The sequence below is a fragment of the Castor canadensis genome, chromosome 10, assembly GCF_047511655.1.
Source record: "Castor canadensis chromosome 10, mCasCan1.hap1v2, whole genome shotgun sequence".
In the NCBI taxonomy this organism is placed as follows: domain Eukaryota; kingdom Metazoa; phylum Chordata; class Mammalia; order Rodentia; family Castoridae; genus Castor; species Castor canadensis.
In genome coordinates this window covers 15,522,430-15,545,773 of record NC_133395.1, presented here as the reverse complement: position 1 = coordinate 15,545,773, position 23,344 = coordinate 15,522,430, and the positions used below count along the sequence as shown (strand labels likewise).

Sequence of the window (23,344 nt, the reverse complement as noted above, 5' to 3'; positions counted from 1 at the left end):
CCCTATCTCAGCTTCCCCAGTAGCTAGGATTACAGGATCTCAGCTTAATTCTACTATTTATGGAGTGGAATTTAATTTCCTTTTACCAACACACTCAATTTTCAATGAACATGTGAGAATTAGGTAACTTGGTGAGTAAACCAGGTTGACTGTAAACATGGCTATCAGGATAGACTTTAATTGTTAAGCTTTCTTAGTTTTCTTCATTTCAGCTGAAAGGTTCTTTCCTCTTTCCTTTTAGTAAAATGTAAGTGAATATTGATATAACTACCACCCAGCCCAGCATACACACACACACACACACACACCCCTGCAAGAAGCCTACCTTTATTTCTCCCAATTACCAACACCCATCTCCCAAACTGAAGTATTGTTCTGCCTTTGTACATTATAATATAGTTGAAGCTATTTTTGAACTTTGTAAAAATGGAATCAAATATTCTTTGGGGACAGACATCTTTGGGACAACACTATGGGGGATTCATCTGTGTTGTTCATGTAGTTCGATTGCTTTCATTGTTCTCTTCTACAATCTCATTTTCTTTTGGCTGTTGATGAACAGTTCAATTATTTCCAGTTTGAGCTAGGAATTATGTTTCTAGGAACACCCTCAAATGCATCTCTCGGTGCATGTGCATACACATTTGGAGAATTAACAGATCACAGGGTGCGCAGCTTGTGTAAGTGCTGTCAAATTTTTCTAAAATAGCTTTTCAATGAACATTCTCATACACACAGGGCAATGTATGAGCATTCCAGTCGCTCCACTGGCACCTGATTGGTGTCCTCAAACTTTTCAATTTTAGCCATTCCAGTGGGTGTTTAGCGGTCTCTCTTGGAAATCTGCATTTCCCTGGGAACCAACAAGAGCCAGCTATCAGCCATTTGGATATTCTGTTTTGTGAAGTTCCTACTCAAGACTCTTGTCCGTTCCTCTAATTGGACTTTGTGTTTTTCTTAAAGAGTTTTAGGAGTTCTTTGTGGTCCGCAGATGTTTGTTTGCATCAGAGTCATGCTCAGGGTCTGTCTGATAAGGCAGATTATTGATTCCCACCACCAGAGTTTCTGACTCAGTAGATCTGCATAAGGCACTGGTGATGGTGATGTTTTAGCAAGTCCCGGGTGATGTCACTAGCCCAAGGAACACATTTTGAGAACTGTTGTTCTATAGTGTTTAAATGTAACAGTAATAGATGTTTCTTGTCAGTTTAGGACAAAGTCACCTTAAAAATGAAGGCAAAAACTTCAACCACTTAATATTTCTTCAAGCCCAGGGCATAAGCTGGGCTAATGTGCTCTTCTTGGAAAGGGAGCCACTGGCCCTCTTCAGCAGCAATCATCTATCTCAGTCTGTCTGCAACCCACGCATCAGCTTGGAATATTTGGTATACTTAGGCAGACAACAGAACAAGTTGAAATGGAAGGTATTTATTTATTTTTAATCTCAGGAAACTCAGTGGCTTTTATGAGCAAAGACATGAGTCAGTAATCCCTCTAAGAACAAAAATACAGATCTCTGAATGAAGATGAACGCTGTCATTTATTTCAATTGAGTTTGTTTCATTAAAAAACCTACGATGACGTTAAAACAGAAATGAAACATGTTTATGTGACTGCCTTTTAACCTCTAAAGACCAAACAAACACAAAAACATTGAAAACACTTCAAATGTTTAAACATTCTTTGTCATCATCATTGTCATTTCAGTGTCCTGAAATACTAACTATAACTATTAATAAACAACTTAGTGTGCGTGATTTATTGGCCTAAACATAGACTTCCGAATACAAAGAGTCAAACAGACACTATACTCAATGTGTTTTGGTAGTTTGTTGTATGTGTACTTTTTAAAATTTTGCTTCATTCTACCAAACATCTGTTTCTCTCTGATACTGAGTCTACAAACTTGCTGTATGTAGGCATTTATGTATGTGTACATATAGACACATGCACCTGTGTATATTATATATAATTTGAGGATAGCTACACCTTATTCTGAAAGGTCAAAATCCACTTTATATGGTGACAGTAAAGCCTTTAGTAACTTGAACTTAACATACCATTGCCACCATGATCAAGAAACACTAAAGACCTGTAGTTCAGGTGAAGGGCAGCAGGTCCTAGGAAGTACTGTGGTTTGTTGATTCACTAATCAGAAAGACCTAAAGAAACTGCAATTAGTGGTCAGAAGTAAACTAATCTGGACAGGCTCACGAAAGTAAAGCTCTGTGTCTGGATGTCCTGACACATCCTCAGGACATACTACATAATTACACTCTACGTCTGCAACGATGTTCGGGTTTTCTCACTAAATCAGCACAGCCTATCTATGCAATTTTGAAAAGGTCAGGGACGACTAAACCAAAAGACTTACATTCAATAGAAGGTTTCCCTTTGGCAAACCAGAAAACCAAGTAAGAATTACACTAGGTACTTCAGGAGCTACAGACAGAGAGTTGGCCTTTTCGGAAAGTATAGCCATGCTGAGTCTGTAACTGCAACACAGCTCCATGTCCAGTCAGACAAATTTAAAAGGTATGGGATGGTCATGTGTCCTTCATCATCACACCACCTATAAAGGATCCCATCTTGAGAAAGCATAATTTTCTCTTCCTTTTTTTTTTAAATATAATAAAATGCTGTCCTTCTATACTTTAAACCATATATCTTTTTCTGGGGGGCAGGGGTAAGACTCTCTTCACTATGTCACTTCAACTAAAGTATATTTTTTGTTTGCTCCTGTGCTATTTTAACCAAAGACCTTTGGAGGGGGAAATAATGAATCCTAGTTAAGTGAAAGAAAGTGGTCAATGTGGCAACTTCATACAGTCTTCAAATAAACAGAATCCCTGCCAGAACTGGAATTGAGTATGTAGTTTTGGGGGCAACAGAGAAAGAAATCCACGTATCTTGTTCTATTCCTTACAAAATGAATGGGCTTTGGCTCTAGAGTCTGTTAAGGCACAAAACCTGGTAGACAGCTTTTGTTGGTGGCCTGCACCTGTGATTTGGTATTTTTGAAGAACAATTATAACATTTAAATAAAAATAATAAACTTGAAATCACGGCATGAAGTTGGGGGAAATGCAAATAAACATCTGTATGGGTAAATGTTTGTTGCTGGAGTTAAAAAAAAAAAAGTACAATGTAGTTTAAACAGTGCAAAAACGCCTTCAGAGCAGACTTGAGTTCTTGAGTAGAATCACAGTACTGTCTCAAAAATAGTTAAAACTGAGGGCTGTCCATTGGAAGTGTTCACAACCACTGGGTCAGTGTGAGTAATATCTGGATAATTCTTTCTGAAGTATACCTGTTAAAAAAAGACAAGCATAGAAAGAACGTTTAAGAATTTTAAAGTCCTCCTCTCCAAAGCAATGTATTTCTATGTCCACTTCTTCATGTGAAACAAATCACACCGCTCCCTGAGCTGTAATTAAAACACAGACATGTATATGTTCTCAGGAGAAATCAGTCCCACCAATCCCCTCAGCTGAGTGCCCAAAAACCTGTAGATCCACCTTAGATGTAATCACTTAGATTCACAGATACAGTTTATCACTCCATTAAATTGATAAGCAAAATCATTTTACTGACACAAAACCTGGAGATAAATTAAAACCAGGGCGACAAAGAGGCTGGGAAACCTAGCGTCTGCATGAGGGTTTCTCATTTTCACACATAAAATGAGCACAATAGATTTGGATGTTAATATCAGGTTGTAATCCCTGTATTTTATAAACTGACTGACAAGCATTGAAACGCCGGTGTCTATGTATGAGCTGTCCGTCGTTTAATTTGTGCGGCAAAGCAGTCATAGAGCCCATAGAAATGTGACCTGTGGATGGTGAGTCACAATAATGAAAAAGAAGCAAAAGCTTTCACAATGACCCAACCAAGCAACTTCTCTAAAATGTAAGATGATACCAAATAATAGCACAGTTCTTTGCCAAGCTTTTGACTTCCTGAATTCTACCAATTTCTAGCTGAACTAGAAGAGATACAGGTTTTCTGATAAATGTATAATCAGAGCATAGAGGAAACAAAACGCTGTCACGTTTCTCTGTTCCGCAATCATCACTTTTTAGGAGCTCTATCGTATCTTGGTTCCTTGACAGATGCGCATAACAAAATGAAATAATGTCAAGACTTGTGAGCTCTTATCTCCAAATGTGTTTGGGTGAAAAAGGACTTCAAATGTAATTTTTTTTTTTCAAAGAAGAATGTGAAAAGTTTTGTTTGAGTCTTTAAAACAGAAAATGTACAATCTATCTGAGGGCTGACACGTGTCATGAGTGAGATCTTTCAGTCATATGATTCTGGATCTATTTTATAAAACCTGGCTCCAAATATATTTGTGGTTGCTGTCAACAAAGTTATCACTGGAAATAATGGCCTTCACATACAAAAGAGAAGGGCGCTGAGACATATACCTACATATTAAATGTACTTTCTTTTCTTTCATTGCTTGCACATGTTACTCCAAAAATATTGCTACACTAAAATTTCAATTTATAAAAATACCACTGAAGAAAAAAAATAAAATTTCCAATAATGCTTGGATCCCACTGGATCAAATTTCAGACTATAATGAAAGTTTTCAAAAATCAACATTTATTTTTAAGGCAGGCTATGTGTGTGTGTACAAATTTCATATTATCTCCTCCACCTACTTTTCCAAGTGGTTTTTATGTTCTGTGGTTATATATTTCTGTAGTCCAAAGGGATACTTCTTGTTTAAACTACAGTCAAAAGAACAAATGGTAATACAGTTCACTTTCTACCATTTGAGTGTCTTCCCCAAAGAAGCTGCTTCTCCCTCTATGATTCTTCTCAATGTAATTTTTTATAAAGCAAACACAGTTATTAACAGTTCCTAACTAAAATAGTCTGGAGTGCTTTGCTGAAAACAACTTCCTATTTATAAAACCCCTGATTTGACCATCCTTTGTCTCATCAGTAATCATGTTTTATAATGCACTGAATAACAGCACCGTTTTTACAGAGCACGTGATGAAGGGAGTCAGACTGCTGACACTCCAGCAGGGTCACTGTGTCGCAGGCTAAGCCTGGGATGGAGAGGGCCAGTCTCAGCCCTTCCTCTTGGAACTTACTGCTGATCTTAGAAAAACTATACTTGCTCCATACTGGCTGCCTCATCTGTAAGATAACAATGGCTTACCTCACAGGAACTAATTAATGGCTACAAACTGTAGGTTGAAAACATGCGGAGTTAAGTGTTGGGTGTTTGTGAAGGCTGCTGGAGAAGTGGCCCCTTAGTGCACAGAAAGTACCAGCATTACCTGACTTCAAAGGGGGAAAACAAAACGTCTAGGAGTCCCTTTTGTGGATCTTCTGAATTTGTCTTTATAGAAACCCAGAGTTGTGGTTGAGACGCTGTTAGATCAGTGAATCTGGTAACCCAAAAGGGCACAGTGGAGAGATCACTGGAGCTGGAACACCAACGCCTACTGGCTGGTGACTTTGAGATAATACTTGGGCTTTTCTGCTTTAGTTTCTCCAGGATTAACAATATTCAGAATGTTTGTGAAGACTAAAGGAGACAATGACATAAAAGCTCAAGTCTGGACAAGCATAAATGTTGACTATCTTTTCCTTTTCCTTTCCTCCTCTTGGACTTGCCTTACAGAGTCCTTCCAATGCAGGCTAAAACTAAGTTTGGTATTTAAATTCTGCTTCATCAATAAAGTCACCATAATGGAATTAGCTCTAACTACACGCAACACAACAATAAGGCTCCTTCACAAAGGACAACTGGAGCTTTTATTTACATTGTACTTGTAAGACGCTATTCAGTGTGGTGAATTCTGCTCAAGACTGTCAGTTCATTCTCACTGACATGTATGGCCCTGGTTCAATCACAGTAGTTCCCAAGCCTCAAGTCCCTCATCTCTAAAGCAGGTCTGATTTTGGAGCACATCACTGGTATACACGCTATTGTCAGAGCTAAAGACAGGTGGAGAGTTAGCATTTCTGCTTTCAAGATAATGGGGTAATGGATTATCCCTCTCCTATCCTTTTGGAAATCACCTTAAATATCAAAGATATTGAGAAACAAAAAATAAGCTCAGTCTTTGATGAGATTAGGAGTCATGTAAAACCCTGAATGGCAAAATATCTGGCAGGGTTGCCATATGTCACTGGATTCAATGAAACTACAGCAAGACAGCGGACACCTACAGGAGCAGTTCTCAGCAAGTAACTGGTGAACTCTAAGGTGTGCCAACAGGAACCACACAGAAACATCTTTGTTGAAGCACATAACAGATGAAAAGAAATGTTCTGAAATGCAATCCAGTTCTGTAAATGTGAGTGCTGCTCGGTCTCTGTCTCTCTCCCCTCCCCAACTTGCTTTAGCCTGAAACAGTGCCCTACCCTAACTATCCTGCAGCTATCCTTTAGAAAAAGCTTATTTTACTCAAAGGTGAGAAGTAGGAATAATAATCAAAAAAGTGATGTAAGATTTGTAGAATACACAAACACTGCGAAAAGGAACAAGACAAGCACATGAAGAACGATACTTACTAAGTAGGTAAAAACGATGGCAAAATGTAAAAAGAAAACGCGGCAGAACAATCAACTTGTGCACAGCAGAGAAGAGTCCCAGGAAACATGACAAAGCAACAGAAGTTGACAGAAGTCAAAAGTGAAGAGGAAAATGAAAATATCACAGAAGTGACTGTTCTGCTGAAAACAGCACCTGCTAACAAAACCTCAAGATGATACATGAGAAGGCAATTGAGTGAGCAAGCAAAATCACTGGAAATTAATAGTTAAGAAACATTAAGGAGAAAATGGCTTTGTAAAACAGACAAAGGATACACAACATATACATGACAGGTATTTGCTAAAGACAATACAATTAAATAAAAAAAATCAAAGATATAATTTAAGTAAATTTCCAGAAACAAAAGAAGAATTGACTCTAGAGTCCAAAGGGGAACATGATAACATCCTGGATAAAACTAATGACCTTCAAAATACAAAAGGAATCCTAGGGCATCCAAGAAAGAAGATCAAGTTAAAGTCTAATGTACTGGACTCCTCCATAGGAATAAACAATGCTAGGACACCTCAGAGCAAAGGTTACAACATATTAAGTGAAAGAAAGTGATCTGAGCGTCTCATGCAGTTTAAATTAGAGACAGCAAGCAAATACTTCAGACATGCAATAAGTAGGTCCAATCAACACTCTTCTATAGCATTATTTGCAAATTTTTTGTTTCTGTTTTTACTGTAACAAAAATTTCATTTTATGAAACAACATGAATACATTTTATTTTATGTGGAACTCATCATACATTCACAGTCTATATGCATATCTACACTGAAAGGAGTTCCATGAAATATTAAATAGCACTATGAAAGACACACAGTTATTTTTCTTCCATCCTGCTTGTTCTCTAATTCATTTCTTGAGAGATATTGGTCATGAAGATTAAATGGATCCCAAAGCCCCACCAGTGGATCACAGCCTGAAGTTTGAAAAGGACTATGCTAGGGTTGGGGTGATGCTCAGGGTTGGAGCATTTGTCTAGTATGTGCAAGGACCTGGGTTCCATCCTCAGCATCTCTCTGCAAAAGAAGGGAGGGGAGGGGAGGGAAGGGAGGGGAGGGGAGGGGAGGGAGGGGAGGGGAGGGGAGGGGAGGAGAGGAGAGGAGAGGAGAGAGAAAAGGAGCACACTAGATTATAAACTTCAACTGACTATCAGATGGAGAAACTATCATTTAAAGCAGAGAAGTCAAATAACAGAGAGTTATGTATATTTAAAGTTTGGAGAAAAATGATTTAAACAACTAAAATTTGGTGTTAGAATGGAAAGACAGAAGTATATTTATGTCATCATTGTTTATAATGGGAAGTCAGTAACAATAAAGAGAGACCATTTAGAAGAAATGAACATTACTACTTTATTACACAAGTAATAAATAATTTACTTTATTACTTTACTATAAAGTAATAAATAAAAGGTGGAGAAAGGAGGATTAGATTCAAGGCCACCAGCCTGAGCTACATAGTGGGACCTGTCTCAGATACCAAGGGCTGGGGATGTAGCTCAGTGATAAAGTGCTTGTATGCACGAGGTCCTGGGTTTGACCCCTAGGACTAAGACAAACAACAACCCACTTAAAAACAGCATGATGTGATAGAATTGAGATAAAATGTGCCTATAATATTAATAAAATGTAAATGGACTAAACCAATTTGTTAAAAAATTACTAAGATTAAATCTCAAAGATATAGTTTAAGAAACTTGCAGAAACAAAAGATTTGAACCTAAAGTTCAAGGGGGAACACAATGATATCCTTGGAAAAATGAATGACCTTCAAACCTAACTCCATGCCATATATTGAAGACACATCTTTGATATTAAAAGATAATCAGACATAGTTTTGAGCCATCTTGGACTGAATCACAGGTAGGTTCCTTAAAATGGTAATTCATAGTGAAAACCCAAATCATGAGCACCTGAGGGCTGAAAATAACAGCATTAAAATTTTCAAAGCAAAAATGATAGGAGCTAAAAAGAGTATAGTATGAGACTAGTTCACCTCTCTAAATACAAGTCATAATAAATGAATCAATATAAATAAGGACAGAGAAGACTTATATAATTAATATAGATCTAATTAAAAATTATTAAGCTACATATTTTAACCAGACAATATTCCATGCTTTTAATGCCGAAAGAAAATTCACAAAAATTGCCTATATTTTAGGACACATAAAGTGTGAATAATTCCACATAAGGAGTAACAGTACAGACAACACTGCTTGATTATAAAACCATGAGAATAAAAACACACAAAAACAAAATGAAGCCCCTGTTACCATGAAGTTTTAAAAACCTCCCTCTTTTAACAAATGTTTTTATTAGTATATGATAATTACATAGGGGGTTTTGTTGTGACATTTCCATATATATATATATTATACTCCAATTTGTTTCATTACTTCCACTAATCTCCCTCTTCCCCTACTCCCCTTCTTAAAGTAATTTTGACAGGTTTCAATGTTTCATATTCATAAATGTATAGAAATGTATAGAAAGTACTTCAACCATTTTCATCTCCTTTACCCTCTTCATTTACGCTCCCCCTCCCGCAATTACCCTCCCCTTTACATGGCCTGTTTTATATTCCTGTCCTTCACTGTAAAAACCTCCCTCTTAAATAACTTGTGGGCCAAAGAAGAAATCAAAACCAGAACTGCAGAACATAAAATAAGAGCTTTGATGAAAGCACTGCTATCATAGAACCTATAGGATACAGCTAAAGCAGAATTCATAGGAAAATTCACAGCCTTAAAATATTTGTATTAATAAGAAAATGTAAATGAATGTATTCAAGAAGTAAAAAAAAAAAGGCAACAAAATAAACTGAAACAGGAAAAAATCAATAAAGAGCAGAAATTGGTCAGCTGTAAAATAGAAACAAGAACAAGTAAATAAATCTGAGCTCATTCTGAGGAGGAAAAAATTAATAGCTAATTTAACTAAAGGGGGAAATGGGAAGTCAAGAGTGGAGAAAGTAAATATTAGGTTTCTATTAGGTATAAAAGAGAATGAGATAACTATGCATTAACATAACTGAAGCCACAATTTTTTTTCATGGTGCTGGGGATGGAAATCAGGCCTTGTGTATTCTAAGCAAGTACTCTGTCCCTGAGCTTCATCCCCAGTCCAAAGACTTAATATTAAGTGAAAAAAGTAAGGGAGCACGGGGAGGGGATGAAGTTCAGTGGTAGAATGTGTACTAAGCATGCACAAAGCTGTGGATTTGATTTCCAGCACCCAAAAAAAAAAAGAGGAAGAACATACTTCTTTCATTATTAGCAGGACGTGAGGGTTGGTCTAGAGCCTTTTGAAAATGGATCAAACTACTGTCAACAATAGGTAGAATTTCTGTACATTTGTAAAATGCTTTCTATTTTTCAAACCACTTAAGCATCTACCATCTCATCTGGTACCCACAAGGGAGAAGGCTGCAGTCCCTGCCTGCTGAGTGCCTCTTTACTTATGCAAAAGGTCTAGGCTCATAGAACCCACGATGTTAGGATTTCACAACTTTTGGGTTGTTATCTGGTGATTTCACAGACAGATAAAAATGGTACCTCCATTACACAATGGGAACAAAGTAAGTATGAAATGCGGTGTGCTTCAGCAGGGAAGAGATGGACTGGATGGACACTCATCCTTTATTATGGGACCAGCTGTATGGGACCCCTCCTGAAATCACATGCTGAAGTCCTAATCCACAGTACCTCAGAATGTGATTGTGTTTGGAAACAGGATCCTTAAAGAGGCGACTTAAGATTAGGTCTTTAGGGTGGGGCCTGATCCAACATGACTTGTAAGAGGAGATCAGGGCACAATACACAGAAGAAGGACACTAGGAGAGAGGTGTCAGAAAAACCAATCCTTGATTTTGGACTTCCAGCCTCCAGAACTCCAAGAAAATAAATTTCTGTTTAAGTTACTTCATCGGTCTACAGCAGCCCAGCAGACAAAGACACTCTTCAGCACTATGCATCTAAAAAGTACTTTTTCTACCTTTCTCTGGATCATCTCAAAAAGTCAAATAAAAGTGATTTTGCCAGCCTGCACTGATCCTTCCAGGAAAAAGCAACTACGTGGTCAAGAATACGTGACTTGGAAGCACCTTTTCCCAGATGTTGGGTTTTCTTTTCAAACAAGTGAATTCTGATCTGTGAGAGTGAAAAGCCTGTTGATTTAGACTAATCCGCAGTGTTACAAGTTCTGAATAATGCACTGGTATTTGATATGGTACGTGTAAAAAGCTGGTAATTTGACAGCTTGTTCTTCTAAGAGGACCACATGTATGCAGAAAAAATGTCAAGAAGATTTCCAACTCAGGTGGGAACCAAGATCTGTATTTCCCTGCCTTTCTATAACTGGTAGTTAGGCAGGCTTGAAATCCAGAGGGGAGTTCAGCCTGGTGGGAACACTGGCCCCACCTTGGACACCAACTGCAACAAGGAGCAGCGTTTTCAAAATTGACACAGAGTGCAGTAGCTACAGCCATGTGACAGCCTCCTCCAGCAATGTCCCTCTGTGTGTCCTCATGAGAACCCTCGACCCACATTCTTATCAGTCAAGTGGGATTAAAAAAAGAAGTGTATTGGGATTAAGGGAACTACATAAATTCTGTAAATTCTAAAAGCTACACAAATTAAGTTACCATTCATAGTGATGAACTAGATAAAAGAGCATCAGGAGATTTCTAACTGTGACACATGTGTTTGTCTGTACATATGTTCAAATGCAGATGGAAAGAAAAGACTTCTAATTCTGTCTCTGCTACAAACTAGAATAACAGTGGATCACCTTACTTTTGGGGGCCTTAGTTTCCTCATCTTTAAAATAAAGGTATTGAATTCTATTACCTTATGTGATCTAGATCTATCTAAAATTCTGTGATCTCTCGTTATTTGGTTACCTCGATAATAAAATGCTAACACTTTTTTTCTTTTAGGTGCCAGGGATCAAATTCAGCACAATAGGCAAGTGACCACTGAGCTACATTCCTAGCTTATGACAACACATTTTTTCAGGGGGTACTTTGAGGGCTAGGGATGTAGCTCAGTAATAGAACACCTGCCTAGCACAGTGAGGTCCTGGATTCCATCAGCACTGCAAAAATGGGATGGTAGGCTTTGACACACCAGCAGGAGGATACATTGCTTTGATGTGAAATGCCAGAGGTATCAAAGAACAAAAAGATTTATGGAATCCCAAATGATTAATTGGGTCCTATGAGAGGGAGCTTAGACTGGAAGACACTGCAGAAGTAAGGAGTATTCTGTCTAACTCAGGCCTAAAAACAGGCCAGTTCTCCAAGGACCTACATACAGTGTGTCTATACAAGGACTACATAAGCGTAGTCCTTATGAGAAGTTGCAAACACAGACACTGTTAATCCGCAGCCTAGGTTTCAATCTTGACTCAGCCAACTGCTTACTAGCTATGTGATTCTGGGCAACTTCCTTCCCTCGCTAAGCCTCGGCTTCTTAAACAAGCATAGTGGTAAGAGAACTGTATCATAGCACAGTGTGTGACACCTAACAAATGTCAGCGTCCTCGTCCTCATCACCATCATGGCTCACCAGGTGTCTCTGGTCTTCTCTATTCTTTGGTTTATGTCATCAGTGGCTAGGGGCATACCTAACATGTTTGTTAGCACCAAGCATAATACTTTGCACTCAGGCATTTACTTAATAGTCTTAAAAGGGAAAGCTGGATTCAAAGACATAGTAAAAGGCATAGCTCCTCCTTCCCTCTTTTTTTGTTCCACTTCTCTCCCCCTTCTTGATGCTAGGATTAAACCTACGGCCTTGTGTTTACTAGGCAGGTGTTCTACCACTGGGTACATCTCCAGCCCTCGTGCCTTGTTTCTAAGAAAGAACAGAGGAAGCAGTGACAAAAGGGAACCTAGCCTAGATTTTGGATAAGTCACTCACACAGAAAGACTGTTACCTACTAGAACATACTTCTTATAAGATTTTTAAAAATATACAAAAACAACCAATGTTGTTCTATCTCTAGTGTTGAAAATCTAGGAAATACAGAAAGAGTGAAGACAAAAACATACAACCATATTAGAAGTGAAGAGCTGTGATGGGGGCCTCATGGTATGCCAGAAGATGTTTCACTCCACCTTTAGCTGTACACACCAAGGAATAAGAACACCTGACTTTCATCTCAGACTCCCTCCTTCCACCAATATGAAACCCAACTTATAGAATTATTACAAGGAATTGTGAGTTGGCGAAGTCTCTTAAACCAAAGGGCAATTACCCATCTGTAAAATGCAGTAATACTGCACCACTGTTGTTGGAAAGACATCATGTGACCTAAATGTCTTTAAAGCTTTGTGAACCTACAAACACTATTCAGATTATTCTTTAAGCTTTGATAAATTCTTGCTTTGTCCTGATGACAAGTTCATCTTCTAGAGGGTAGAAGGGGAAAAAAAGGTACCTCTACCCCAATTCTTAACAACAAAGACTTAGGGAGAAAGTGACAGTAGGACTTTTCTCTACAAATTATAAAACAAAGAACAAAAGCAATCCATATTTTCCCTGGTAGATCTTTCTAGAACAAATGAGTGAACAACATGCCACATTTTCCCCTCAACTTCTCAAATTTCCGGTATGGACTACGACAGCATTTGCATCTCAAATGTGCCAAGTACCAGTAAGAAAGAGATGTAATGGGTCTGCGGAATGAGTTTTCCATGAGAATCTGAAGCCAGAGTCTAAATGGGTAGAAAGTGCAGTGTAAAAAGGTTCTCCCCCTTTGGCACACACCTGTTTGCACGTGCATGTGCACACATCCTCCCGCTCCCCACATGTGCTTTTGCCAAGTCCTCCCAGACCTGACTTCAACCCTGGACGTGTTGCAGCTTTGTCTCTGGAGGCTTATAATTGAAAAGGGCACACAGTGCTTGTTACCGACCCGTGGTGCCAAGTTGTGAGGAGGGAACTGGTGAGACAAACTCTAATTACAGCTCCTGGGCGCGCTCACCTGTTTTGCTGTTTCAGTGAGCGCAGCGGCTTCTCCCTTGCCGAGTTGCTGTACCATTTTGTAAAAGAGGCTCTCTGGATTTTGCAACAAAATATATGGCTCACCATATTCTTTCAGTCTTCCTGAATCCAAAACCTGGTAATCAGCAGAAAGGAACCCATTGAAACACAATGTCTCCCAGCAACATATTACAAGTCAGACGATATGTCGGAAAGGGGCAGGCGAGGGAGAACACAGAAAATCTATTTGGGTGGTAGGCCTGGAGAGTGTTTAAATGGTTTGATTACCCTGTGTTATCAAGCAAACAAAGGCCTAAACCTGACCTTTTATTATTATAATGTTATAGGAAAGGAAGAAAATGAAAGTTCTAGACTGTTATTATGGGCACTCAGCAGTCCTATGGCATTTTATATCATGCCACAGGCTTTTGGGGTTCTTATTATTAGTGCTTTTACTCTCTATTATTGCTTATACTCTCTCTACAACAAAATTAGAAATAAGGGCAAAATAGTTTCTGCTGGGTATTGGGGGGGGAGAGGGAGGGGGCGGAGTGGGTGGTAAGGGAGGGGGTGGGGGCAGGGGGGAGAAATGAACCTAGCCTTGTATGCACATATGAATAATAAAAGAAAAATGAAAAAAAAAAGGCTCTCAGACTCAGAATTTTGAGGGGGTATTTATATACACACTTCAGAGCTGGGAAATTCTTGATTGAAGAAAATCAAATTGAATATATATATAAACTGTAGGGTACGGTCAGACAAACCAGATGGCAATGGTCTGACAGCAGATCAATCGCCACGCTGGTCTGATAGGATCTGAGCAATGGTTGGAAAAGCAGCAAATGCTTCCAGAATTTCTTTATGGCCTTCAGCTACGTGGGCTGGTAAGAGAGCTAGGGCTCTGCCAGTGGCGGGGTTAAGGTGCGTCCTGATGTTGCCTCTGATTGTTGTTTATTATTCTAAGAGAGAAAGGCTGGCCAAAGAGCTGCTGCCCAAGCGGCTTTAGTATAACTGTTCCACACAGAAGAAATCTCTAGAAATCCAATGGTCTCATTGGATAAGACTAAAGAAGCAATTAAGAAACTGAGCTCCAAATTCCAGTGATCACAGTCCACACAGCTTACACACGAGGGCAGCGCAGTCTGGACTGCTGAGTATCTGTTCTCACAATTACGTTGTCTTGCTTCTTTCTCTTTCTTTCTTTAGCTGCCTGCCTTTTAGCTGCCTTATGGCTTATTAATATGTCCACTGGAAATTGAAAGGTGGAGGATGGGGCTCTTAACTCTGCATTTCTACTTATTAGTGGCTTTGGTTAATGGTTTCAGCAAGAAGAAAGAGTCTGAGACAATTGGCCCAAATGACGTACCTAGGAAAACAGTTCTGATGCTAAGTGGTACTTAGTTCTTCATTTAGGCTGTGTTTATAATAAATTCATCTTAAGAGAATACGCTGAAGCTCTAAGCAGGACACAGGTTGTTTTTTCCACATCTAGATATTTCAGTTAATTCTGGCCCATGATATTTAATCGGAAACGTTTATTAAGTCTAATAAAGGGCATTTTCCTGTTAATCTTTTGTTTACTACTGTAAATCACTGCTAAGGGCAGCTTTCTCAAAAGAGTTCAAGAATAATTGAATCTGTCACATCCACATAATAATTAAAATGTCCTATAATTTGGCATGCCAATTTAGATGCCCCGAATGTGTAATTTTACTTAAGCATAGCATTACAGGGCATAACCACTCCTCCTGACGTTGGAGAAGGAAAAAAAAACTGCAATTTTAAAATACAGGTTTCTCCCATGCTAAAGACTAAGCAAATAAGTGAATCAAATTACTTTACAAAATGATGAACTTTCTATTCTGCAAAAGCAATCTCTTAAAACTCCCCATTTCAGAGGTAGTGGAGGCTGAGTTTGACTATAAAGACTACACATAATTTGCAATGGAAAGAAACTACTATCTTGTCCATGTCCAACCTTCTACTAAATTTATTAAAACTTGAGACAATAGTAAATTGATAATTTATTAGAACTTAAATTGTTTTCTTTGTGCTGGGGTCTGGAACAGGGTCTCAGATATGCTAAGTGCATGCTCTACCATTGAGCCACATTTCCAGCCCTGGAAACTGAATTTTAACATTTACAAGGTAACACTGAAAACAAATTAAATGAATCCTTTAGCACTATTTTGATATACATTAAAACAAAATACAGGGCTGGAAGTATAGCTCAGTCCTAAATTTTGTCCCAAGCACATCACCACACCCACACACCCACACCCACACCCACACCCACACACACATCCCTATAGTACCTTAAAATGAACTGGGCTATTATAGCCCCAAATGAATGAAAAACTTAAGTTTAAGAGATAGCATGCCCCAGTACATAAATACAATGTAGCAAATGAAATCACCTTATTACTAAAATAAAGGTCCTTGAACTGGAAAAAGAAAATAAAATGACTATGGTTTGAACATCCACTGCTTTTAAAGTCATCAATGTTAACTCTCAAAGTAGACTAGACAAATAAGGTAGATAATTTCATCCATCCATCCATCCATCTGTCCACCCATATCAAGTGAGTATGTACTTCAAAGCAGTGTTTTAGGAAGGCAGACTCAAAGATGATCAAGACACAGTCTGTCATGCTGCACACAGCCACCACAGACTGGGATCGGATAAGGGAGGGAGATGTATGGCTATATGACTAGGGATACAGAGTTAGAGGACCACACACTTCAAGTGCACGGTTATGAACAAGAGAGGAAAAGACAGGAAGAGACAGAGCAGGGATGAGGGCAGAGGCTTAAGACTCATTATGTTAAGTATTAGAAAAGAGAAAGAAAAGAAGGGATAGCCAGTTGTTGTAAGAGTCAAGCTAGGATTCACACAGGAAAAAATGCCAGGAATACAAGTTTACCTACTTAGCCTTTATATTTACTGTTTTGATCAAAGATTCTAGATCTTTCAGAATAAGAAAGCACGTCTGAATTTTTCTTTCCATGTAAAAAAAAAGCAGAGCTATTGTTCATTTTTTATCTTAGCATCTTTCTTAGCTATAAGAAAAGTCTAAAATCTGCTGGGTCCCTACCCTTACTGTTCCCAAGTAAACTGTCAACAAAGCCACACATTAGCACCAATGTGACAGCAGTCCCTCAGCTCCAGGATGTCTCCAGGAAGTCAACCTTGAACTGGCTGCTGCTCTCTAGTGGGTTAAGAAAAATACATTCAATTGGGTGAGTCAGGCAGTTACATAAGCGCGATGAAGATGTGGATATCAGGCCTACATATCTGCAGATAGTCCAGGTAGCTGTCCTAGATGTACAAATTAGACAGACCCATTGCAAAATAATTTAATCTACTTTAATTGGCAGGATGCTGTCATGATTAGTGGGGTGTATTCAGGGAGAGGTGAGAGGGCAGGACAGGGTGCAGGAAAAGACTGACCACAGGAAAAGCAAAGCTTCTGATATGGTGCCATGCAATAAAGAGGATCCCGCTCAGTGACACACAGGCTGGGGAGGAGAGGATGGGAATTACAGAGGTCTGCTTTGGGCTCTCAGGTGATAAAGGGACATAGGATGAGGTCCTATGGATAGGGTGGTATGGGTAGTCGTTCAACCTTGGAAGTTGGCTTTCCACTGACAAAATGAGTTTTCTTGTGATTTTTGGTTCCCTTTGACTGGATACTGTTGCATGGGCAAGTATCACTTTGAGTCCTTCCCTACTTATTTTTCTTTCTTTTTTTTTTATTAGGATATATTCATTGTACAGGGGGGGTCATTGTGACAATTCCAAACAGGCTTATATTATACATTGGAAAATGATTCTTCTCTCTGGGCAGGGTGGAGGCGAGGTGATGGCAACCCACCTGCTGTTCCCCCAAAGGCGCCTGTGCTCACACGGATCCTAGCTTCCGGAGTTTGTACTTTCTGCCTTCAAGTTAGTTATTTTTCCCCCTGAACACCTGACTTGACTCTCCTGGCATATTTGTAAAGGAGCATATTTTTTCTTCTTAACTATCCTAATAGTGGTTATAGAGGCTTATCAAGTCCAAGTTCCATGAAGGTGAAAAAGAGAATTTGAATAAAACTCAAGTTAGTTTCGAGTTGTGCTTTCCCAGGAGGGAGTCTTACAGTAGTTACTAGTTTTGTTTTCTCTGAGAACAAAAGAGATTTGAGTTCAGAAAGAAAGGTACAGATTAGAAAACTGCAATTTAGCCTATAAGCAGAAGAGCTACAACCAAAGTTCCTGAGCCTTGGTTCTGGCTCTCTGCAATACATTCGTCTCAAAGAATCCTCCAAGTGCTGACCAAAACATTGCACACAGGCAGCGAAAACAACTGCAGGTTCTCTTGCGCATCTTATGCTCAGGCCGCTGGGAGAACCCACACGTTGTAAGAGTCGGGGCGTGCAGGGACTAAAGGGAAATGCTGTACCCCTGGCTGAAAAGGAAACCGATCACAAGTAACCAGCTAATCCTAAAAACTACAGGGAAGAACTGTCTTTCATGTAGAGGTAGCGCTGAGTGTTAGGGGAAAGAGGCTTTCCAATTTGTTTGTCTTGCTCCACTGTTTTGTGGCAACTGAGCAAATGAGGAAGGTTAAATTAGCTGTCATAATGACTACACCATGTTTAATAAAGTTAAAATTGGGAGAGCGTCTTTATAAAATAGAATTCTAAGTCTCACACATTAATGGTGCTTAATGAACCAAACCTAGGTAAATCCCTTTAGCGAGCCAACACATAAACAAAGCCATTAATTAGGTCACAGTTGTTTCTCAACAAGCCTTTTGTTTGATTTACTTACAGTAAACAAAACTATATCCATCCGTCTTTGTGCAGAAGTATTCACCAGTGCAACAAAATGCAATTATTACACCTTAAGCCCTTCAATTACACGACTTTATGATGACAAGGCTGTTGGTTATGCCCTTCATTAGCATCCGTCACTTCCCTAGCCACTGCCTGAGCCTGGCACTGCCCTCTGGAGCATTCAGCTTTGCAGCTGGATTGACTTGCCTCTTAGAATAACAGAATGGAAAATCATTTGCTTTCTGGAAAGGGAATAGGCAAGAAAAAAATGATTCAAAAATCAAAGGTTTGAGAAAGAACATTACTGGTTGCTATAGTATGGATCTTGAGGGGGCCCTCAAAGACCCATGGTTTGTTAAAGGCTTGGTACCTGGGATGGTGCTATGGGGAGATGGAACATTTGAGAGGAGGGGCCTAGTGGGAGGTCACTGGGGGTGGGGGTGTTCTTCAGGGGGATGTGTGGGATTCTGTCTCCGTCCTTACTCTCTTTTGCATCCTAGCCATGAGATAAGCAGTTCTGCTCTGCCACACATTCTTGCTATGATGTGCTGCCTCTCCACAGGCCCAAAACAACAAAACCATCTGACTGTGACCTGAAATCTCCAAAACAGTGAGTCAAAACAAATCTTTTCTCTTTATCAGTCCATTATCTCAGGTATTTTATATAGTGACAGACACAATGAGTAACACATTGGTGCTCTGCTGAATTGAAAGCCTGCTGACGGCCAGATGCTCTAGAACATACATAATAGAAGGTTTCAGCCTGGGCTGGGTAAAGAAGTCAGATGCATGTCTCTTTGGTCCCTTGAGGCAAAATCCCACCATTCCCTCTGAAAGAAGTCAGGAAAAGAAACCAGCTCAAGTGATCATTTACATCTCCTAGTGGGACCTTCTGTGATGCTGCTAATGACCTGTGGTCAGGGAACCCTAAATTGAAGATTTCCCAACACTGAAGTTGGGAGTGGGAGGGGCAGCTCCATGGTGAAATGTAGGGTCATCTCAGTGGTCAAAAGTCAAAGGGAAGTCTCCTTCAAGTCACCTTCTCTCCAGATACTCGGGTGGCAACCCTAGAAATCAAGTGTCAACTCCTCCCTCCCCTCATATCCCACATTCCATCCATTACAGTTCAATTGCCCTACTTTGTTATTTACCTCAAACACATTAATTTCACCTCTCTACTGTTAACACCTTAGTCTAAGCCACCAACATGGGAGGCAGGAGGATAGCATAATTATCAGCATGAGAGTGAATGCCCACTCGAAGAACTGTGGCTTTACCTATAACAGATATGGGGGTGAAGCTTGAGAAGGAGGCAGGGGTCAGGCTAATCACTGCTTTGTAAAACCACGTTAAGCATTTAGATATAAACACTGATCACAGGAGAAAAAAAACTGAGGTTCTCAAAAATTTACCAGGACACTCTGGTAAGTAAAACATTAAATTCATTGACACATTTTGACAATGTCAACAAAGCTGAATGGTTAAGGGGACAATCATGAACTAGACATTCATGTCTGTGGATCAAATGCAGATTGGTAAGATTAAAGAGTGACCAGTTTCTGTCCTGCCTTGGAATATCTCTATCCAACAAGACTCCATCTGCCCTGGGCAGCTTTCTTGAGCCTTTGGGGACCAGCTCAAAGTGGATCCTAGCTTCTTTTGGCTCTTGCTGCCTATCAATAAGTAAGAAACTTGTTCTGTACAACTTATTGCATGTGAGTGTGTCTGTCTCACAGTTCTCAGGCACTGGTAACTCTGCAGCACAGGATGCACTGGGCTGTGTGTACTCTTATTCCTGGTAGCTGGCACTGTGATAATCACTGCTGTCCTCCATGCAGTGGAAGTCTTCCCTGGGATTGGTTATAATTTTCCATTTACCATTCACGAACAGAATTCCAGGAAGACACAATGAAGGACCACGGATGATTAATACTAAATAGTGTCTCTAGATTCTAACATCATTGTCTGGCAATGTCACATGGTCACTCTAAGAAGTCTGCTGGAGTGACCTGCATCTTACTGCAGTGTTGCAATGTTCCAGAAGGACAACCTCACTGCTTGAAGCTTAAAACATTCTTTTGGTTGGGACTGCCCCACTCCAGCTGTGTAGCTCAGTGGAACTCATTTCCCTGTACACACCCAGCTCTGGGGAGTGCCAAGGCTAAAAGGACTGCTTCAATGGTGATAGTCTGGTATTTTCTCAAATTCCTCACTGATGATCTTATCGGAAAATGCATGTGAGGGAGGGCAGGAGATAACATTCCAGATACAGCCCAAGACATCAAGAGACAGTGTCATTGTCACTGGATATACAGAAGGCTGAATACCAATGATTGCTTATAAACCTGTTTAGCCTGGGCCATTAAAACAGTCATGGTGGAAGCTCCACCTGTGTCTTCTCACGGACTACTCAGGCCTTCTCGAATCAATTTCCCTCTTCACTATCAATCAGAGTAGCACTGAATTCTAGTCAGTGATGATAGTTAGCTGCCCACAAGCTGATGAAAATCAGCCCAGCACCACAGGGTGTGGTTGTCCTGAAAACAATTTCCATTTCTTTGGGTTTATCTGAGGCTAAAGGTTTTTTTTCTTTGAGGGATGTCTTTCTTATCATTTTGTAAAGCCACACTGTATGATTTATTGAAACTGAGCAAGAAACAAAAGGAAAGAAGAGAGGAGAGAGATAAGTGAGCAAGAGATGAGAAAGGAAATATGGAAGAAAAGACTGAATTACTGAGGAAGAAAGAGCCAATCAAATCTGGAAAGAAGATACCAGGTAAACTATTCAGAGGTCACAGCTTGAAGTCAGTTACGTGTGAAGCCCCCAGCCTGACCAGAGCATGACTCACAGGTTATACTCTGACCTGTGATGCTGGGCCAGTCCTAGTGTACAGGCTCTTTGGCCAGAGGACTCTGCTAGGTTCTGCTAATAGGGAGCCCTAGGAAGATAAAGGTGAGATGCAGACAAATGGTCTTGCTGGTTTCTGCTGTTCTGGCCAGTGGCACCTTAGCATCTAGCTTTCAGTTTCTATTAGCACGTCTAGAACCAGCCTCAACAGTCTCCCTCAGAAACATGACTCCTCCAACGTCTGAACATTAGTGCTTTAGGAAGCTTCCTCAGAGTTTTTAGTCTGGAGATCTGTCCCAGATGCTACTATACTTATCACCCCAGTGTTTCCTTCACACTCCCAACCTTCCCATTCCTATGTAGCAGGTTTCTATATTCAATCCTTTCTGTTGAAATCGTTATGGATACACCACTTTATTTAAAAATATTATTTTTAACTGGCAAACTGTAAACAATTACAGTTATGGGGCTCAAAGTGGTGTTTTGTACCCTAATGTACAGAATATGTAAAAACTGTGGAATGTATAAAGTCAAGTTCATTTATGGATTATTTTGAGGTAAGACATTTGAAATTCACTTACTATTTACTACTGTCACCCTGGTGTACAATAGATCTCAAGACTTAATTCTTCTTACCTGACTGAAATTTTGTACCCTTTGGTTAACATTTCCTCATTCCCTTACTTCCTAACCCCATTACCATGCCTTTGGTAAATTTCAACGTTTTTAGATTTCACATATGAGTGAGATCATACAGCATCTGTCTTTCTGTGCTGGACTTATTTCATTTAGCATAATTTCTTCTGCCTGCATTCATCCACACTGACTGAACTTACTTCAATTTTAAGGCTGAGTGGGATCATGTTGTGTATATACACCACATTTTCTTTAGCTATTCATGCAATGATGGACACTTAGGTTGATTTTGTATCTTGCCTACTGTGAATAATGCTGCAATAAACCTGGGAGACCCCTTTGATATACTGATTTCATTTCCTTTTGCTATATACCCAAAAGCAGAATTACTGGATTATGTGGTAGCTTTTTTAGGTTTTTGAGGGGTCTCCAAATTGTTTTCCTTAATGGCTGTGCTAATTTGCATCCTACCAACAGTGTGTGAGCATTGACTAGGCTCTTTCTAAATGTGGATGGGTCTTCTCACATCTTCCCCTCTGACAACACACCTTGTGAACGTCCAAATAGCTGAGATGTTTTGCAACCTTACCCAACAACCTCCTGAAAGTCTAGCTGTTTGCTTAAGGGAACTCAACAAATTGAAATGAGACAAAGAAAATGACATTGTCCTAAAACTCTATAATATTAAGCTTAGCATCATAGTTGCTTATTGATTTATTCATTAATTTTTTTAGTGGAACTGGGATTTGAACTAAGGACATTCCACTTGCTAAGCAGGTGCTCTATCACTTGAGCTGTACCCCCAGCCCTATAAGTTGTATCTCAGATTTGGGATATTTTCATTGGTTGGTTATCTTATAGAAAAATGGCAATTTAAATAACTTAACAGGCTATTATTCAATAGCACTGAATGTGTAGTTAAGAACTTGAGTAATTGTCGGGAATAAGTGGACAAATTAACAGAAAAATAACTTATTGGGGGTTTCTGTCAACTTCTGTAAGGAGGGACACATTGAAAAATTGAGTATCAATGAAAGCCACTGGAATCCCACAGGGGAAGGACTCACCATTATCTTGTCACTGTCAATAATGGTGTTCAGTCTGTGTGCAATAGTCAGCACAGTGCACTGGGCAAATTTCTCCCGGATTTTTTTTTGTATTAACTCATCAGTTCTGGAATCAAAGTCAAATGTAATTTAGTAAAGATGGGAAAAGTAGACTTAAGACTTTTAAAAGATCATATGACACTTTAAAATGTTTTGAAGCTCAGTATTTTAAGATATAATTTTGTTCTTAAAAACTAAGTATAAAAGTCAACTTAGAAATTTCACTATTTTACACAAAACAAGGGAAATATTTTCCCCTACGAATGGCTTGAAACTACAGGAGTGGAATTTAGAAAGCTATCTTCCTCAGGATGCTTAAACCATTCCTTATCTGAAATGCCTGGGACAAGAAGGTTTTGTATTCTGGATTT

At 39.4% G+C, this 23,344-nt stretch overlaps 1 protein-coding gene across 7 annotated transcripts in view; it reads right to left on the bottom strand.

Moving 5' to 3' along the window:
- Positions 1 to 1,412: 1,412 nt before the first annotated feature.
- Abcc4 (ATP binding cassette subfamily C member 4 (PEL blood group)) overlaps positions 1,413 to 23,344 on the bottom strand; it is a 229,483-nt gene continuing 207,551 nt past the window's right edge. For all 7 annotated transcript variants that reach the window (XM_074043133.1, XM_020183142.2, XM_074043129.1 and 4 more), the window contains 3 exons: positions 22,935 to 23,040; positions 13,567 to 13,701; positions 1,413 to 3,310 (listed from right to left, as the gene is read on the bottom strand). In XM_074043133.1, coding sequence (XP_073899234.1) covers positions 3,203 to 3,310; positions 13,567 to 13,701; positions 22,935 to 23,040 — 349 coding nt within the window. In that variant the 3' untranslated portion in view covers positions 1,413 to 3,202. The remainder of the gene's footprint in view (positions 3,311 to 13,566; positions 13,702 to 22,934; positions 23,041 to 23,344) is intronic.